The 17,879-nt window shown below is 43.2% G+C and overlaps 4 protein-coding genes across 13 annotated transcripts in view; all 4 read left to right on the top strand.

Moving 5' to 3' along the window:
- The window catches only part of LOC148407561 (uncharacterized), a 67,522-nt gene that overhangs the window by 16,030 nt on the left and 33,613 nt on the right, over positions 1 to 17,879 (top strand). The window lies entirely within an intron of this gene.
- LOC148407566 (uncharacterized) lies at positions 5,420 to 7,562 on the top strand. 3 transcript variants are annotated; one of them, XM_088441832.1, is made up of 3 exons: positions 5,420 to 5,719; positions 6,545 to 6,795; positions 6,870 to 7,562. In XM_088441832.1, the coding sequence occupies exons 2-3, from the start codon at positions 6,704 to 6,706 to the stop codon at positions 7,354 to 7,356; spliced, it is 579 nt and encodes a 192-aa protein (XP_088297958.1). In that variant the 5' UTR covers positions 5,420 to 5,719; positions 6,545 to 6,703; the 3' UTR covers positions 7,357 to 7,562. The 3 variants fall into 3 exon arrangements, with proteins under 3 accessions (XP_088297958.1, XP_088297957.1, XP_088297956.1); XM_088441831.1 differs by having other exon boundaries at positions 5,420 to 5,738; XM_088441830.1 differs by having other exon boundaries at positions 5,420 to 6,795.
- LOC148407565 (uncharacterized) lies at positions 8,187 to 15,015 on the top strand. Of its 5 annotated transcripts, none has more exons than XM_088401830.1 (5): positions 8,234 to 8,340; positions 8,477 to 8,596; positions 8,674 to 8,986; positions 9,099 to 9,343; positions 9,412 to 15,015. In XM_088401830.1, exons 3-5 carry the CDS (start codon positions 8,770 to 8,772, stop codon positions 10,312 to 10,314), a joined length of 1,365 nt encoding a protein of 454 aa, XP_088257956.1. In that variant the 5' UTR covers positions 8,234 to 8,340; positions 8,477 to 8,596; positions 8,674 to 8,769; the 3' UTR covers positions 10,315 to 15,015. The 5 variants fall into 5 exon arrangements, with proteins under 5 accessions (XP_088257958.1, XP_088257954.1, XP_088257956.1 ...); XM_088401829.1 differs by having other exon boundaries at positions 8,674 to 8,994; positions 9,089 to 9,343; XM_088401831.1 differs by having other exon boundaries at positions 8,235 to 8,340; positions 9,156 to 9,343.
- On the top strand, positions 15,125 to 17,870 carry LOC148407564 (ATP-dependent DNA helicase PIF1-like). Of its 4 annotated transcripts, none has more exons than XR_015863608.1 (3): positions 15,125 to 15,540; positions 15,761 to 15,936; positions 16,149 to 17,870. XR_015863608.1 is itself a non-coding variant. In XM_088401835.1 (3 exons), exons 1-3 carry the CDS (start codon positions 15,286 to 15,288, stop codon positions 16,191 to 16,193), a joined length of 396 nt encoding a protein of 131 aa, XP_088257961.1. In that variant the 5' UTR covers positions 15,125 to 15,285; the 3' UTR covers positions 16,194 to 17,870. The 4 variants fall into 4 exon arrangements, 3 of the variants coding, with proteins under 3 accessions (XP_088257961.1, XP_088257959.1, XP_088257960.1); XM_088401835.1 differs by having other exon boundaries at positions 15,761 to 15,856; XM_088401833.1 differs by having other exon boundaries at positions 15,438 to 15,936.

Below are 17,879 nucleotides of genomic sequence, written 5' to 3'. Positions count from 1 at the left end.
CGACCAGAAGAGAGCGTGAAGACGACAGGAAACTATTAAGGCCATAAAGCAGTTGCAGCGATGTCGGGCGGGTGTTGAGGCAAAAGAAATAATCATAAAATGAGACATTATCCCACTTCGTGGTTATTCATTTGACAAGAGATTTGTCACTGCAAAGGCAGAGAAGATTGGGTTTTGACAAGTGGAGCTGCATTTGTGGCGATGTCGTTTAGGAAATGACATCCAAATCTTCGTGCGAACTAAAGCACTGTACATGAGTTAGTACAGTTCAGGAAGCGTGGAACATCACAAATTTTATTACCGACCCACGCTTTTAATAACACTTGCCGCTCTACTGTTTTACACTTTCATGTCTTTGTTCATTTTGACCATCATTTTTGGCAACAAATCTAAATAATATATTGTTACAAATGTTTTCGCGTAGCTACAGTGCAAAGACGTTTCGAAAAAAAGTTTTCAAGACTTTCCAAGAGTCAGCGAAGGCAACATCAAAAGGTCACTATGTGCACGTTCTTCCTGTTCCGGTTCATTGTCCCCGGGCAACGTGAGAGGTAGGTGGAGTACGTATAAGCTGTTGCGATATTAATATTGGGATATGCTCTATCTACACTGCTCTAACTTACTGTAAACAGTAACGTTTATGTTCTATAAGCACTTTGTTGTTATTGTGATGAGTCATTATTAATTGAACTTTGCTATGTTTTTAATGCGATATGCTACGATGCTGAAGCCACGTGTGCTACAGGTGCTAATTTGATGACGCATTTTACTCGTTACGCTCCTTTTTTCATCGGTTTGCACTCAGCAAGTAACTTCGCAGTGTGTTGCCTTGTGTGCCAAGTTTCTGCCATGCCTTGGGGAAATTTCTACTAAATGTCATTAACTTTATTTTAGTTTATTATTATTATCATTTTAACTTATCAAGCCATGACGCCTCGTTTATCTACTGCTGGTTTTAAAAAAAGTGCAATAAGTACACGATTGACAAAACATGATGAATAATTGGGATTTAAATAGTGACCAAAATAATTGTGATAATTATTTTGGACATTATCATGCAGCCTTTTGATGATGAGTGTTTTATTGTGTAAATGTTTTAATTTATCCGGCAACGTTACAAAAAAAAAGTGCATCAAGATTAAGACCTTCAATGTATTTTTGTGTAGATTGTGTCACGTGTTCATCATTCTAGTGAGCACAGGTGTGTACAATTGATTGGAATTTCATCCACACAATCTTAAAAAAAAAATACTTGCCATTGGTATTGATGAACTGAACAGTTAAATGTTGTCTCTGTTACCATCAGACCAAAAAAAAAAAAAACCAAACTTTATTTCGACTGGAAAAAATATCTTGTGTAATTTCACAAAGTGGCCCAAAAATGTAGATATGATGATGATATTGATGTGTGTTTTATTGTAAAAATGTATAATTTATATCACATAGGTTTAAAAAAGGTGTTTGAAGGTGAAGCGCTCCCAATGTATCAATAATGTAGTTCTGCTCTGTATGGTTTGTGTCACATGCTCATAAAGGAATGTACTGAGTGACTGAAGAGGCCATCTGTTTGTCTTGAATTGATTGGCTCTTTTTAAAGTACCTAAACATGTCTGTCTGTACTGATCATCCTTCACATTGTCTGTGATGTAAGTTAAAGATTGCATCAACTGGTCCAAGACAGATACTAAATGCTTTCAATTCCATATGAAACTTAATGCGTGTAGTAGTGCTACACGTATTGCATGTGTCCCTATCAAGGTGAGGTTTTTTACAATACATTGTGCATTTCTAGTAAAAACACATATCTGTATTTTGAGTAAAATATTATGCAAGTTATATCTTAGTTCTTTGCGTCTGCAGAATTAGCTGTAGGACTTCGTTCTTCTGACCTGCTTTATGAAAACAAGACATTGCTCCTACATTAATCTGTGTTAAATATACAGTAGAGATGGGTTGATGACGCCTTGTTGATTTGAAAACAGTCAAAGGTAAAACCTCTTAGAAATTTTAAGATTTTGAAGTTTTTACTGTCAAATTTTAAAGTTTTTAAGCCTTGCCACTGTCTGATAAAGAAGAAAACAGCAACGTAGTCAATAGTCAATTCTGCCAACCCTCATAAAATAGCCACATTAAGGACATCTTGTGATCAAATTGTCATAGCACTTAGTTTACATTCTATAACATTCACTCTTCCATTTATGTCTGCCTAATTTATCTGGCCAAGGGTAAGTAGGCAGATTGTCAGTGGGTTTTCACCTTTATTTTCAGTGATTGTCTAATTGCATACCAGACTTCATATTTTGGGGGAAATTATTTTAGAAAAACATTAAAAAAAGGTGAAAATTAACATTTTTAATTCATTACCTACATGGTATTGTATCAACGTTAAGGTCTGCTTACAAGCGATGTGATTTATGCAATTGCAAATGCTCTTGCTAAAGTACCTGGAGGTCTGTAGTTCTTGATAACACATCATTTTTGAGCCCATAGATACAGTTGCCTTTGCATTGGATGGTGATGCCCATTCAAGATTGCATCAATTAGTGAACGTCAAAGAAAAGCATACAATTACAGAACAATGAAACTAGATGCATGTTTATGTGATACATATATTGTATATGACCTTATCATAATGAGTATTTTGTGCAAATATATTGCGCAGCCCTATTAAACAATCTAAATATGTTTTTTGAGTGAAATGTTCCAGAGTTCATGTCTGTGTTGCTTTATGTGTCTACAGAGCCTGCTGTTGAATCCAGCTTTTCTCCCAACTTGAGGTGTGTGCAAATTACTTAACCATGTTCTGAACAGACTGTTGTGGCAACTATGGTGATGTGCCATACAAAGGTCATGCGGTATTCAAAAAAGACATTGTTCATGTTGAATGAATGTTGTGTTTGAATGTACACACTAAGCATTTTTTCAAATGACCACACATACGGTGCAGAAAGCGCGATTATGTTAGTCCACTCTGTTTACCTGTTATTCAACCTCTTGTGTATAAGTGATGTACAATACGTTAGTGTTCACACACTTGAAACATCCATTCATTTCTGTAGCTGATTTTGTGTCAGGCATCGACTGATAATAGATTCTGATGGTATGATAACCTTGCGCAAAAATATCACAGTAGCAAACGTACACCTCTATTTATTTCCTTTGAATACCAATCATATTTTATTTTTTACAAAAATTAATTGCATATTCAGTAAATTGAGAAATATGTACCATGTTTAATACAAAAATTAAATGCATAAATATTTTAATATGGCAGTGTTTGCTTTTAGTTCCCCATCAGTGGTAAGCTATTAAGAGGCTCCACCGCACTGTCATTAATGTTCACTGTGAGGCAGACTAGTTAAAAAAAAAAAAAAAAAATCCTGTAAATCGAAATTTGTTTTCTAAATAACTTAGAATGCTATCAGCTCTAAACCTTAAAATCATACAATAAGCAATTTTGTTTTATTGACTTCATCATAAATTCACTGTTTGGATCACAAATGATCATTTGTCGTTGCCTTATTGAAGTCGTGGAAGGCGTGGTGTCAATGTTTTATATTGTTAGCAATCTTAAATTTCCCAAAAGTGGGCTATATAATCAAAATTCAGCATATATATTAGTTTACACACGTAAACGTGCCATTTTTCCAACATGTTGTTTGTTTTATCATTCTTTTTTTTACCTTGCCAACAAGGTAAAAAAAAACAAAAAAAACCCAACTGCAATTGCCTTTGAATTGTTTTCAAAGGCAGCTAGTTGGGACAACTATGCAAGAAGCCTATCATAAACTGCCCTGTTCCAAGAAAGAAAAGAAAAAAAAGACACTAATTACTGGTTATAAACAGCATTAGCCATTATTGAAACCTTAAGTTTCTTCCACTCCATCTACTCCATAATATGCTCAGAATGTACAGTAAGTCTATTCATTTATTAGTGATTCATTAGTAGTGCCCCTATTGCTCTGTTACTGCATTTTTTTATTTTGTTTTATTGTCTACTTAATTCTTTGCTTGATTATGGAATGTAGTCTGGTCGGGGAAGTGTACAGAATAAGAATTTCAGTGTGGTATTACTTAACCTTTTCACACTGCAGTTAACTGTCAACATGGTTTTTGGCCCATGCCTAGTACGAGCACTACTATTTAGCAGCTACATCACCGTGTGGTATGGTGCCTGCACCGTGTCCTGTCGTCACACTCCTTGTGCAAGCAGCTGACAGGATAATCATATACATAATCATAACCTTTCCTACTCTACTGGACATCTACAACACGCGTCTCACCCGCAAAGCTGTTAGGATCGCGGGGGGTCCCTCCCCTTCCTGCCTGACCCACAGCCTCTTCAGCCTGCTGCCAATTGGGAAGAAAACTGCATGGCCCCTGAGCCCAGACCAGCAGGATCAAAAACAGTTTTCTCCAGAGACTCAACTCCCTGCCTGTGACTGCAACACTTGATTATTCTACGTATTCCTATTGACCTTTCCTTTTCTTCATTGTTCATTATGCTATAATACTTTGTATGGGGCTTGAAAGGAAATATTTTTTTTTCTGCACTGTATTGTGTTCATATGGCAGGTTTCAGAAAGTGAAATATAATAATTGCACAAAAAACATGCTTTTAATTCACGAGTTTATGTAGGGTGTTTACCTGACAAACTTCCTGCTTTTTATTCATCTAAAATGGGGGTGGGCAAACTTTTTGACTTGACGGTCACTGCAGCGACTAATCCAGTGACCAAGTTTAGCCGTTCAGGTGGGTGCGGGAAGGGAGATTTTTTACGTGCAGCAATGAAATGGTGAGTAAATGATGTGCTCGATTCCAGATCTTATCCTTGTGATGTTTCCAGTTATTAGTCATGCATAGCATTGAGCGCTTGAATTGTTTGGTGGCGTGGCGTGGCGTTTTCCTTGCGTGTTTTGCGTTGTAGCGGTGTGGTAAAAACCGTATGACCTCCGTGCTGCCAACACACCTGTCCTTAAATAAGTTCCCAATTATCTCCTCAACCCTACCCCGCGCACCTATACCGCAGACACAGTGACCACTTATGCAACAACAATTATATAAAGAAACAATGGCTCCTCCAGTCACAAAGGGTTCTAAAATTTGACAAAACGGCCGCTCTAATTTCGGAACATTAAACACTTCATTATTGATTCTATAAATTGTTTGATTTTGTAAATGTAATAGTTTAACACACTGCTGAATTTGTTATCTAAACATAATAGTAATATAAATAAAAATTTAAATGAAAAGAAATAGACAAATAGTAAAAAAAAATCCTAGGAATAATATAGGAAAAATGAAAGATGAAAATGTGATATTGAAATGTGAAAGGCAGGTTTGGGATTTTTGATCCGCATAGCAGAGGATGTGATGGCCTCCCTGTTCAAGATGGCAAAGCTTTTATGATGCTTTTTACATGCTTGAATGATCTGATAGACACATTAAGTCTTTCACACATTGATTAAGTCTTTCACAATATCGAACGCCAATTGTGATTCTTGTTACAAGATGATACCCGTTATTTTTGCATCTGTAGATGTCACTGCTGATGATCATGAGATGGTACCTTGTGCAGAGCGTCCTCCACCGATGGCGCAATAGGAATGTGTCAACACGAGCCGAGCGGTTGCTGAGACCATTACAAGTTCTCGTACGAAAGAGCCAGCGCCTAATGCTGCAAAACAATGCACTGATCTGACGAACGACAACAATAAGGTGCTTTGCCCAACATCAGGTAAAGTGCTGCAAGATTTGTCAAAAATGAGTAGAGCAAGAAAAAGAAAATTCCAAAGACGCATAAAGGCACAGGAAAAGATGAATGTTAACTCTGGAAACATACTACAGCGGAAAACTAAGAACATGAAACAAAAAGAAAAGTACAGTCAAAATGCAAAATTAAGACAACGTAAAAAGTGTTATCACAACTCGCTATCGACAAGACCTAAGTTATAGTTTAAAACAAAAGTACTACATCAGACAGCGTTACATGATCGACCAGCTCTATAGGAGGAAATCCCTTTCCCTCATTTCACATCGTTATAGGACAGATAATTGCTTCAGGATACGACAGCGCTCCTACATTACACAACAATATCGTACTGATCTTGCATTTAAAGATAGACTAACGTTGCTACATTAAACAACGATATAGTAATCTTGCATTTAAAGATAGACAACGTTGCTACATTAAACAACGATATCGTACTGATCTTGCATTTAAAGTAGACAACATTGCTACACTAAACAACGATATCGTAATGATCTTGCATTTAAAGATAGACAACGTTGCTACATTAAGCAACGATATCGTACTGATCTTGCATTTAAAGATAGACAACGTTGTTACACTAAACAACGATATCGTAACGATCTTGCATTTAAAGATAGACAACGTTGCTACATTAAACAATGATACAGTAATGATCTTGTTGTGGCGGACACTAGGACCATGTCTCTCACCCAGTAGGCATGATGCTATGATCCTTTGATGCTTTGAACCTGTTGGCTTTGTCTTTGCTGTTTTGGACTTTGTCGTATCAGTTTTGTGATGGCATGCGAAGAGCAAAGATCTCCACTAGCACAGCAACGTGTGGTTTCTTCGCCTCGCCACATTGGTGACCCCGGATAGGTCATCTTGCCATATTATTATCCCAGACGTTAGAAAGTTTCGTCAGGCTGTTGGAGATGTAGTTTCGCCACATGGGTGACCCCGGACGTCAGAATGTTTCAGCGAGGAATCACCGTAGACGTCCCACTTCGTGGCATCCCTCCACCAGCCTACTATACGTCAGGTAATGCAGCAAGCTGGTACCACGTCAGCCAGCCAGCACCCCAACAAGGGTCCTCTCACCCCTTGGCGCACCAGGGATCGAGCCAGCCAGCAACAGGCTGGTACGGGCGCTGGTGAGAACGGCTGTGCAGTCCAATTTCGGAGTCCCTGGCCGTCGACCGGGATCTTCCAGCTGGGCGGCCTCATCTACTTCCGATGTCCGTCCGGCCTCAGCAGTAGGCCTCCAGCCACCATCATTCAGCCGCCCCCTCCGATTCACCATGCCCGCAGGTATGGTCCGAGTATACATCGGAGCGGGTCAGCTGGTGTTGGTGCCGCAGCAGGTTCATGCCCAGGCACAGACTGGGACGCGGCCGGCCGTCACTCGGAAGCCACTGTGCCTGCCAGCATGCAGGTCAGCACTGCCACTCCGGCTCCTGCGAAACTTCAGAACATCCCTTTGCCAACGCTACCTCATGGTTTTCACGCTGAACGTCTCACCCTTACCCCTGTCGCACCTGGGGCCCTGGTGTCACATACACCGCCCAGGACCGGACTGAGACTCAGGGTGCCAGACTGGTGAATACCCTGTGGGGTTTTCCGTTATGCCTTTCTGGGTGTTCGGGGGGGGAGTTGTGTGGCGGACACTAGGACCATGTCTCTCACCCAGTTGGCATGATGCTATGATCCTTTGATGCTTTGAACCCGTTGGCTTTTTTTTTGCTGTTTTGGACTTTGTTGTATCAGTTTTGTGATGGCATGCGAAGAGTAAAGATCTCCACTAGCACAGCAACGTGTGGTTTCTTCGCCTCGCCACATTGTGTTTAAAAACAGGCAGTGCTCCTATGTCACAAACCGATACCAAAATGACTGAATTCAGAGCCAAACACAAGGAAATCATGAGACTTGACAACGAAAACTAAGTGTGATTTATTAAGAACTAATGCGTTGCGTTGCACAATTAAGATTTTGAAAAAATACAAAGTCATAAACCAACTATTTAAAGAGAGAATCAGTTGTGAAATCACTAAAGCTATTGAGCTCTTCAAAAGACAAATTAAATTTGGACCCACATTTGTCTGCTCTGTGTGTCACAGAGCATTATTTCCTAACCAAGTGCACCCTTGTAAGCGCAGTACTTATAAGAAAAATAAACATACTGTTGAAAGTTGCCTCACAGGAAAGTATGTTCATATTTGTAATCATGAATGTGAACCATCATGCAAAGTACCAGAGGAAAGAAAACGAGTGGATTTGTCACACTTGCTTTGAGCATCTTAAAAATGGCAAAATGCCAGCTCTAGCGGTTGCTAATAACCTCCAACTCGCAGATATTCCAAATGAGCTTTGTGGTTTAAACATATTAGAGAGGCATCTCATATGAAAATATGTGGTATTCGCCAAAATTATTCCTCTTCCGAAAGGTCAGCAACGAGCCATTCGTGGAAATGTTGTGTGTGTTCCTTCAGAAGTACAAGAGACAGTCAACGTGTTGCCTGGACCCAGGAGAGAATCACAAGTTTTGCGAGTGAAACTGAAGCGACGGCTTTGCTACAAGGGTCATCAGGTATTTCAAACTGTCACTTGGCCTAACCTAATGCGTGCTCTGATTAAACTGAAGCAGGTGCATCTACAGTACAGCGACATAATAATTTGTGACGACCCTGACCTTTGTGACCCAACGCTCACCGTTGCTCCCGCAGAAAGAACTAACCCGGTAAGCTTTTTGAAGACACCCAAACTTGAGCCCATGGCTTTTCCAGTCCAGTTTCGAACTGGGGAAAACACTCTTGATGAAGAGAGGGAGATTAAACTCACACCAAGCAAGTATTTCAAAACGCGACTGTCTTGTGTGGATGAAAGTTTTGCCAGAGACACTAACTACTTGTTCTTTTCTCAGTTTGCGACTGAAATCCACCAGGCCACATCAAGCATAAGAATACAGTTACGCAAAGGTAAACCTTTTACCAGAGACGGTTGAAGAATAAACAATGCTATGTTGCAGGATAAAAGGGAAGTTGAAAAACTGATACACAGCAAAGACGCTGTCCGTTTCATGGCGCCATTAAGGGGTGCGCCAGCCTATTGGGAGAAATGCCTCAAGGACATTTTTGCCATGATTCGGCAACTGGGCACACCCACGTTCTTCTGCACATTCTCCGCTGCTAAAATGCGTTGGGAAGAAGTCATCACCGCCATCAAAGCGCAACAAGGTGAACAGGTGATTTTCGCTGACCTTGACTGGGCCACAAAGTGTGAAATTCTCCGCAGCAATCCGGTGACAACGATGCGCATGTTTGACAAATGTGTGGAAGCTCTGTTCAGAGACCTGCTCCTGTCTCCGGCACAACCCATTGGAAAAGTGGTCGACTACTTTTACAGATTGGTGTTTCAGCACAGAGGAAGTCAGCACATCCATTGCCTCATTTGGGTTGAAGGCGCCCCCGTCTTTGAGGAGGCCTCAGATCAAGAAATTTGCGATTTTGTGTCGCGCTACATTTCCGCTGAACTGCCCGATCCGGAAACGGAACCCGAACTGCATCAAAAAGTCACAGAGGTTCAGATGCACAGTAAGTCTCATTCAAAGACGTGTGTCAAAGCACCTGGTGCGCAATGCTGTTTTGGTTTCCCCAAGCAGCCGTGCGAGAGAACCATGATCATGAGACGTGAAGAGTGTGATGGAAAAAATCCAGAAAAAGAGAAGCGGTCGGCGCCAAACCCCAAGCTTGTTGATTTGCAAAATTTACTGAACGAACTGGAAACGGCCTCTCTGACTTTGCCGCAGCTACTGGCTAAGTGCGAACTCACCAGTGACGAGTCCATGGATGGTTTATACTCGATTGCCGCAAAGACCTCTGTGGTGCTCAAGCGAGAGCCCAAAGACTGCTGGATGAACAACTACAATCGACATCTGCTTCTTGCTTGGGATGCAAATATGGACATTCAGTACATTCTGAACGCTTATTCCTGCATTACCTACATCTGCAGCTACATCAGCAAAGCTGAGCACGGTCTGAGCCAGTACCTGAAATCGGTGATTGAGAACTCCCACAGCGAAAATGTCAACGAGAGCGACGAAATGAAACAGATCATGCAAGCGTACTCTAAGAAAAGAGAGGTGAGTGCACAAGAGTGCGTCGCACGCGCATGTGGCCTATATATGAAGCAAGCGTCCCGCAGTGTGGTTTTTGTACAAACCAGTGACAATGCGCTGAAAATGAGTTATCCCCTCTCATATCTTGAGGGCAAAACGCAGGAGTCCGTTGAATTGTGGATGACCGGCTTGCCGGAAAAGTATAAATGCAGACCTCAAACGGAGGAGTTTGAAGCAATCTTCTCCGGTTCCGGGGAGTGTTTTGCTGCTGTCGCTGCTGTCGCTGTTTTAGCCTTAGCTGGAGAGACGAACGATATTTTTCTTTTATATTTTTCTATTTTTACCACCACCCGTCGGACCTGTGTTCGGTGTTGTTTTTCTTCTTTTTCCTTCATTTTTGAGGACTGTTTCCATTCTTCGATAGCTAGTGATTCGCCGTTTCTCTGAACAGCGCCTAGCTCCGTTCGTCCTCGTGCAGCTCTGCTAGCGTAAGTATTTCGCTCGGCTGTACTAAGGTAAGCATGGCTCCGTGCACCTCCACCTCTTCTGTCACCTGCGACACCTGTGTTATTCTCATGGAGAGGCTTTCTCTCCTAGAGGGCCGTGTCCGTCAGCTAGAGCAGGGTAGTCTGATAATCGTAGATCAGACGGACACATCTGATAATGACAATGCGGGCCGTAGCCCTCCCGCAATGCCGCTAGCGTCGGCTAGTGCGGGTCGTAGCCTACCCGCTAGTCCGGCTAGCATTAGCCCTAAGAAGCCTGCTAGCCGCGGTGAGCCTGTTCGGACGCATAATCGCTTTAGCCCCCTCGCTAGGCAAACTCCTCCTCAGTCTACTGGCTCCCGCACATTAGTTATAGGGGACTCCATCACCCGTAACATCAAGCTTAAAAAGCCAGCCACCGTAATGTGTTTTCCTGGGGCCAGAGCACCCGACATTGAAGCTAACCTTAGGGAGCTGACACGCAAGAGGGCTAGACACCAGACTAGTGCAAACAACACTAGCTACTCGGACATAGTGATACACGTCGGCTCCAACGATACTAGAATGAGGCAGTCTGAGATTACAAAGAAGAACATAGCTAGGACTTGTAATCTCGCTAGAAAGATGAGTCGGCATCGAGTTATTGTCTCTGGCCCTCTGCCTGCGAGAGGCAATGATGAGAGGTTTAGCAGATTATTCTCGCTTAACCGGTGGATGGCTGGGTTCTGTAAAGAGCAGGGTTTCCAGTTTGTAGATAATTGGCCCTCTTTCTGGGGCCGGCCCGACCTGCTGAGGACAGATGGCCTTCACCCTAACTGGAAAGGCGCTGTCACTCTTTCTAGAAACATAGATTACTGTTTGAGCCTTCCATGACTTCCCACATTAGAGCATGTCGGGTCGCAGGCGAGTAGCGAGCCTGCTAGAACGGGTGTGGAGTCGTTAAGGCTAGAGTTAACCGGCACTAGGCTGGACTGTTACAACACACATAGCATACTTAGTCTAGGTCACTGCAATCCACACACTGTTTCAATACCTAATGCTGAATGCCCCAATGATAAGATTTCTGCTGAGGTGGTGTTGATTAAGGAAAATAGCCCTGCCTCTTTAATCAGTAAGACTAGTGACAAAGTGCCTCGGCGAAATATTAATATCAATATGCGCGCTGTAGTCGTCGACAATCGAATTCCTACTTTACTAACATCGCGACGAGGTTTTAATTACTCAAAATATAGAGCAAGCCCCAGCCATAAAAATCTTGTTGGTATTAGTACTACCAACACGAGGACTCAGAATAGTCCGGGAAAAATGTCCCAGTTTAAATTCGGCTTCATAAATATTAGGTCACTCGCTTCAAAAGCCCTTCTTGTAAATGATCTTATTACAGATCAAAATCTTAACGTGCTTGGTCTCTGCGAAACCTGGCTAAAACCAAATGAATTCTTACCATTAAATGAGGCCTCACCCGCAAACTTTGTGGGCTCACATGTTGCCCGTCCTTGTAAAAAAGGGGGGGGTGTCGCCCTAATTTCGGAATCTGATTTTAGGCTTAGCACGAGCACGAGTCACACTTTCAAGACATTTGAGGCTCTCGTTATGCGATCGAGCTCCTCACCACCATTTTATGTGGTAGTTATTTACCGTCCTCCTGGCCCATACTCTGGATTCTTAGATGAATTCCCTGAACTTATGGCTGACTTAATAACTCACACAGATAATATATTAATTATGGGTGACTTCAATATTCATATGAACTCCCCATCAGAGCCACTTACTGTAGCTTTTCAAGCAATAATCGATGCATTTGGTTTTACACAAATAATAAAAGCAGCAACACACCGGAATGGTAATATCTTAGACTTAGTGCTAACCCGTGGCCTAACTGCCTCAAACGTCATAATTCTGCCACATACTAACGTTATGTCTGATCATTATCTTATAACATTTGAAGTCCTAGCTCAGTGTGGTCTTGTTGTCCACAACCAAGGCTTTAAGAGCCGTGATATTAATTCTTCAACGACTGCTGCACTTTCTGAATTACTGCCTTCCGCAACAGCTGCCTTTCCGTCCTTCACTGGCTCAGTCGATAAGCTCGCGAATGATTTTAATTCGGTTCTCCTAAATTCCCTAAACTCTATTGCGCCGCTGAAACTTAAAACTCGTCCGAAGCGGCGCACTCCGTGGTTTACGGAGGAAACGCGTACGTGTAAACTGTTAAGTAGACAACTTGAGCGTAAATGGCGAACAACTAAACTTGAGGTTTTCCGTCAGGCCTGGTGCGATAGCTTGCTGAAATATAAAGAGGCTCTTAGGCTAGCAAAAACTAATCACTTTTCCAAAATGATTAGTCTTAATAAAAACAACCCAAAGTATTTATTTGAGACGGTAGCGCAGCTAACACAGCAGCAGCAGGTTAATCAAAATTCCCTCCATTCAGCACACGATTTCATGCAATCCTTTACTCAGCGGATTCAGCTAATAAGGGAAGAAATAAAAAAGGCAGCGCCGCTCACCACCTCAACTGTGATTGTTGATGCTAGTTCGGACAATCAGGTTCATGAAAGTCTGGCTACCCTGTCCCAGTTTGATTTAGTATCCCTGGAGTGTCTTACACAACTGGTTAATGCAGCAAAGCCGACGTCCTGCATGCTCGACCCGCTTCCAGGCAAACTCGTCAAAGAGTTGTTCCCGATCTTGGGGTCGTCTGTCTTGAATATTATCAACCTGTCACTCTCCTCTGGCATTGTACCTGAAGCTTTTAAGACGGCCGTCATTCAACCATTACTTAAGAAACCACACCTAGATCCTGAAGATCTCGCTAACTATAGGCCAGTGTCACACCTTCCGTTTATCGCCAAAATTCTCGAGAAAGTTGTAACACAACAGCTTAGTGATTTTATGATAGACAACAATAGATTTGAACTCCTTCAGTCAGGTTTTAGGGCCAACCACTCAACTGAGACAGCCCTAGTAAAAGTGACGAATGATCTTCTCTTAGCCTCGGATTCCAACATCTCATCAATATTATTACTGCTTGATCTTAGTGCCGCATTTGACACTATTGATCATCATATTCTTATAGAACGTCTTAGATCATGTGTTGGTATCTCGGGATCAGCACTTTCTTGGTTCAGATCTTACATCCTGGGAAGGACGCATAGTGTCTCTTATGGCGACGCAATCTCTGAGTCTTTCTCCGTCTCATGTGGTGTCCCGCAGGGGTCAGTACTTGGCCCCTTACTGTTCAACATCTACATGATTCCTCTCGGCGATATTATACGTAAACATGCTATTAGTTTTCATTGCTATGCTGATGATACCCAACTCTATATGCCCTTAGAAATAACGGATCCGTGCAAGTGCAGTAAACTGGAGGCTTGCCTCGCCGAGATTAAACAATGGATGTCTTCCAATTTTCTGCTTCTCAACCCTAATAAAACTGAGATGTTATTTATTGGCCCTGCTCATCATCAGCACCTGCTTAAGAATACCACGCTGAACCTAGAAAACTGTATTATTTCCCAAAGTAGTTCTGCAAAAAATCTCGGCGTGATATTTGACTCAACTCTCTCCTTTCGAACACATATTAACATGACAAGAACGGCGTTTTTTCACCTCCGCAATATAGCTAAAATTCGCCCTATTCTTTCTCTTAGCGATGCAGAAACATTAATTCATGCATTTGTTACGTCGCGCCTAGACTATTGCAACATTTTGTTTTCTGGCCTTCCCATGTCTCACATTAAAAGCCTGCAGTGTGTACAGAATGCAGCGGCGAGACTATTGACAAGGACGAGAAAGTTTGATCATATTACTCCGATTCTAGCTGACCTGCATTGGCTTCCAATACACGTGAGATGTGATTTTAAGGTGTTGTTAATTACTTATAAAATTTTACACGGTTTAGCTCCTTCCTATCTCGTCGACTTAGTATCACCTTATGTTCCGTCCCGACAACTTCGATCGCAAAATGCCGGTTTGCTATCGACCCCACGGGCTAAAAAGAAGTCTGCGGGATCAAGGGCATTTTCCATTCGCGCGCCAGTACTATGGAATGCCCTACCTATGGAAGTTCGCGCAGCCACCTCGGTAGAAATCTTTAAATCCCGACTAAAAACACATCTATACTCAAAAGCATTTAGTTAAATTAGCCTGTCTGCAGCCTTCTTCTTTTTTCCTGCCCCCCTCTTCCGGCCGGGAGAGGGGGCTAGCTAGATGGTGAGGGTTGACTTGACCGCCTCCATTGGGTCCTGCGCTGGTCGACCATCACGGGTTAGGAGTCTAGCCGTCTGCGGTCCACCTGGCTGGAATGCGGGATGGTTCCTGCCCAAAGGCTTTGCCTGCTGTCAAGACATCGCTGCACTATATAGCACAATATGTTTTCTGTAATTTATATTGTTTCTGTGTTCGGTACATGCAGCATCCACTTCAACCTGTGGGCCTGGAAGGGGGCTCCTCCCACCTGTGGTCCCTTCTGGAGGTTTCTGATTTTCCCCAAATTGGGGTTTTTGAGTTTTTCCTTCCCCTTCTGGGAGCTTTGACAGGGGATGCTGTTGTGTACCTTACATTGAAAAGATGTCTCTGTATGACCTCTTTTCATTCTGTGAAGCCCTTTGAGACTTCGGTGATTTAGGGCTATATAAATAAAATTTGATTGATTGATTGATTGAAGCAATGTGCTTGGTTGATTTTGCTTCAACCTGCAGAATCGTGTATGGCAAGCAAGCAAAAGGCAAAAATGTTTTCCCCCTGCTGAATGACATGGGTTATGTCCAAAATAGAACAGGTAAACACGCTGTCATCAAATACTGTAAATTCTCACAGGAAAAAAAGCCTGAGGAATTTTACTGCACGTTGCTAAAGCTGTACCTGCCTCATCGTGCCGACTGCCAGTTGAAGTCCAGACACTATCCTACATACAAGTTGTTTTACGATCATGCCTTTGTACAGTTGCCAGCCGCTGAGCATCCAGAGCCCGTTGTGCAAATTGTCGACCGGAACACAGCACAGCAAAGATGTTGACAACGTCATCCGAGAGGTGGAGGAAAGCGGAATGGTCTTCAACGAGTGGTGTCAGCTAGCACCGGAAAGCGAACTGCAAAGACTCGAGTGCATCGAGGAAATCAATGCAAGAGATGATCCTGGCGATGCTGTGGAGGAAAACATACCAGACTACAACATCAGGTCCGAGGTATCGGAAATGTCTATCGCGACGGAAGCCGCTCGCATCGATCCGGCTGTTTTGCGTGATATGTACCGGAACCTTAACCGAAAGCAAGCGTGTGCTTTCTACCTGGTCAGAGATTGGTGCATACGACGCGTGTGTGGCTTAAAACCATGGCAGTTCTTCTATTACATCAATGGTGGCGCCGGAACGGGAAAGTCACATTTAATCGAATGTATTCACACAGAGGCTACAAAAATACTGCGCAGACTGCCTGAGACTGGCTGAGGAAGCGGACACTTCCAAACCGGGTTCACTGGCACAGTGGCCTTCAACATTTCAGGTGTGACTTTGCACTGCCTGGTGAAACTGCCAAGAAGCCTCAAACCCCCGTATCATGGCCTGGGCAACAAACTGGACGAAGTGAGAGCGGAGCTATCGCTTGCTGAAATTCTCATTATCGATGAGATTTCCATAGTGTCGAAAAACCTCTTTGCATATGTTGACGCCAGGTTGAAGCAAATCAAAGGAATCAATTTACCATTTGGTGGCATGTCTGTTATCGCCGTTGGGGATTTCTACCAGCTACCTCCTGTGAGACAGTCCAAACCTTTGTGTGTTTACGATCCCACCAGGCTGGACCACTGGCGCGACAGCTTCCAAATTATCACTTTGACTGAAATCATGAGGCAGAAGGATGACGTTCCATTTGCCAAACTGCTGAACCGACTTCGCGTCAAAGAAAAATCCCATGCGCTGTCGGAAATGGACAGAGCTTTGCTGGCTATGACCTACACCGCTCCAGAGAACTGCCCAAACGAAGCTCTGCATGTTTTCGCCACAAACAAACAGGTAAATGACCATAACTCTCAGATGCTGAATCTGCTTCATGAGGCAATTGTGACTCTTGATGCCGATGACTACAAGAAAGATCAAAGGACTGGCAGAATGGCGAGACAAGCCGCCCCTGTCCAAGGGGCGAAGAATGAGTTGCCGGACTTGATAAAGGTGGCCATTGGTGCTCGTGTTATGGTAACCCGCAATATTGATGTTCAGGCAGGTTTGTGCAACGGCTCATTTGCGAGAGTTGTCAAATTGGTGCATTATGCCAACAATGCACGCGTTCAGAAACTTGGGCTGGAGCTTGACGCTGCGACAAAGGCGAGTGCTGCTGATAACATTGTTTACATTGACAGAGTGGAGGAAAAGTTGAAACGGCCAGTAGTCGTGCGTTTGCAGTTCCCCATTAAGCTTGCTTTTGCTTGCACGATCCACAAAGTACAAGGTATAACCACATCTGAAGCGGTGGTCTCTCTGAAAGGTGTCTTTGCGCACGGCATGGCGTACGTGGCTCTGAGCTGAGTGACGTCTCTCAGTGGGCTCCATGTGCTGCATATGGACGAGAGAAGGATTCACGCCAACCCCAAAATAACCTCTGCTCTTACTACGATGACAGAAGCTTCCTTGGACCACGTGATGCCTCTACTTCATGTCATGCCCACACTAGATCCGACCATCAACCTGGTCGTTGTCCATCACAACACCAAAGGGCTGCTTTGTCCTGCGCAGGATATCAAATGTCACCACGAGCTGCACTTTGCTGACGTTTTGTGCTTGACAGAAACACACCTCCAGGGGTTAGCGGATGCTGGAAATGTCGTCTTGGAAGGCTACACGGTGTATCGCCGGAACCGAAGTGTCTCACATTGAAATTGTCCTGACTTGGCAACGAAATGTGGCGGCGGTTTAGGTATTTGGGTGAAAGGACACATTCTGGCACACGAAACGATCTACATCCAGGGTGTCACTGATATTGAATTTGTTGTGGTCAAACTTGAACCTCCCATTGATTTGTTCATTGCTCCTGTGTACAGGCCTCCGGGGCAGAGTCTGCGCTCTTTTTTGCCAAACTTGGAAAGTTTGTTGTACTCTCTGGAAGTGATGGACCATCATCAGATCCTGGTATGCGGAGATTTCAATGAAGATGCGCTGTCACTCACACAAGCCCATTATGGAACTGTTTTTCCTCTAAGGGTTACACACAGCTTATAAATACGAGTACCACTGACAAGAACACACTCCTTGACCTCATATTTGTCTCCCGACCTCAGTGTGCTGTTCATTCAGGTGTCCTGCGAACATACTATAGCTATCACAATCCTGTCCTCTGTGTTTTACACACTGAAAGGTGAGTCATGTACAAATTGCACATTAATTGTTGTCCCTGTCATGTTATGGTGCCCTGAGGTTAACATGTGATGGGATGAAATCCGGGGTGAGGATGGTCTTGCGTGTGTGCGAGAAGGTGAGTAGGAGATGAGGTGAGAGTCAAATTTCGAGACTAACAAAAAAAATGGGTCAAGTTG

The sequence above is a fragment of the Hippichthys cyanospilos genome, chromosome 19 (assembly GCF_059441005.1).
Source record: "Hippichthys cyanospilos isolate Australia breed blue-spotted pipefish chromosome 19, RoL_Hcya_1.0, whole genome shotgun sequence".
Taxonomy (NCBI): Eukaryota; Metazoa; Chordata; class Actinopteri; order Syngnathiformes; family Syngnathidae; genus Hippichthys; species Hippichthys cyanospilos.
The sequence above is the reverse complement of the archived record's forward strand: the minus strand, read 5'-3'. Positions and strand labels throughout refer to the sequence as shown.

Coding starts and splice junctions, on each gene's coding strand:
- LOC148407566 (XM_088441832.1), top strand. CDS start 6,704: ATGGGTGACCCCGGACGTCAGAATGTTTCAGCGAGGAATCACCGTAGA. Junction 6,796..6,869: donor ACCAGCCTACTATACGTCAG/GTAATGCAGCAA, acceptor TTGGCGCACCAG/GGATCGAGCCAGCCAGCAAC.
- LOC148407565 (XM_088401828.1), top strand. CDS start 8,770: ATGTTGCAGGATAAAAGGGAAGTTGAAAAACTGATACACAGCAAAGAC.
- LOC148407564 (XM_088401833.1), top strand. CDS start 15,911: ATGGCCTGGGCAACAAACTGGACGAA. Junction 15,937..16,148: donor TGGGCAACAAACTGGACGAA/GTGAGAGCGGAG, acceptor CGATCCCACCAG/GCTGGACCACTGGCGCGACA.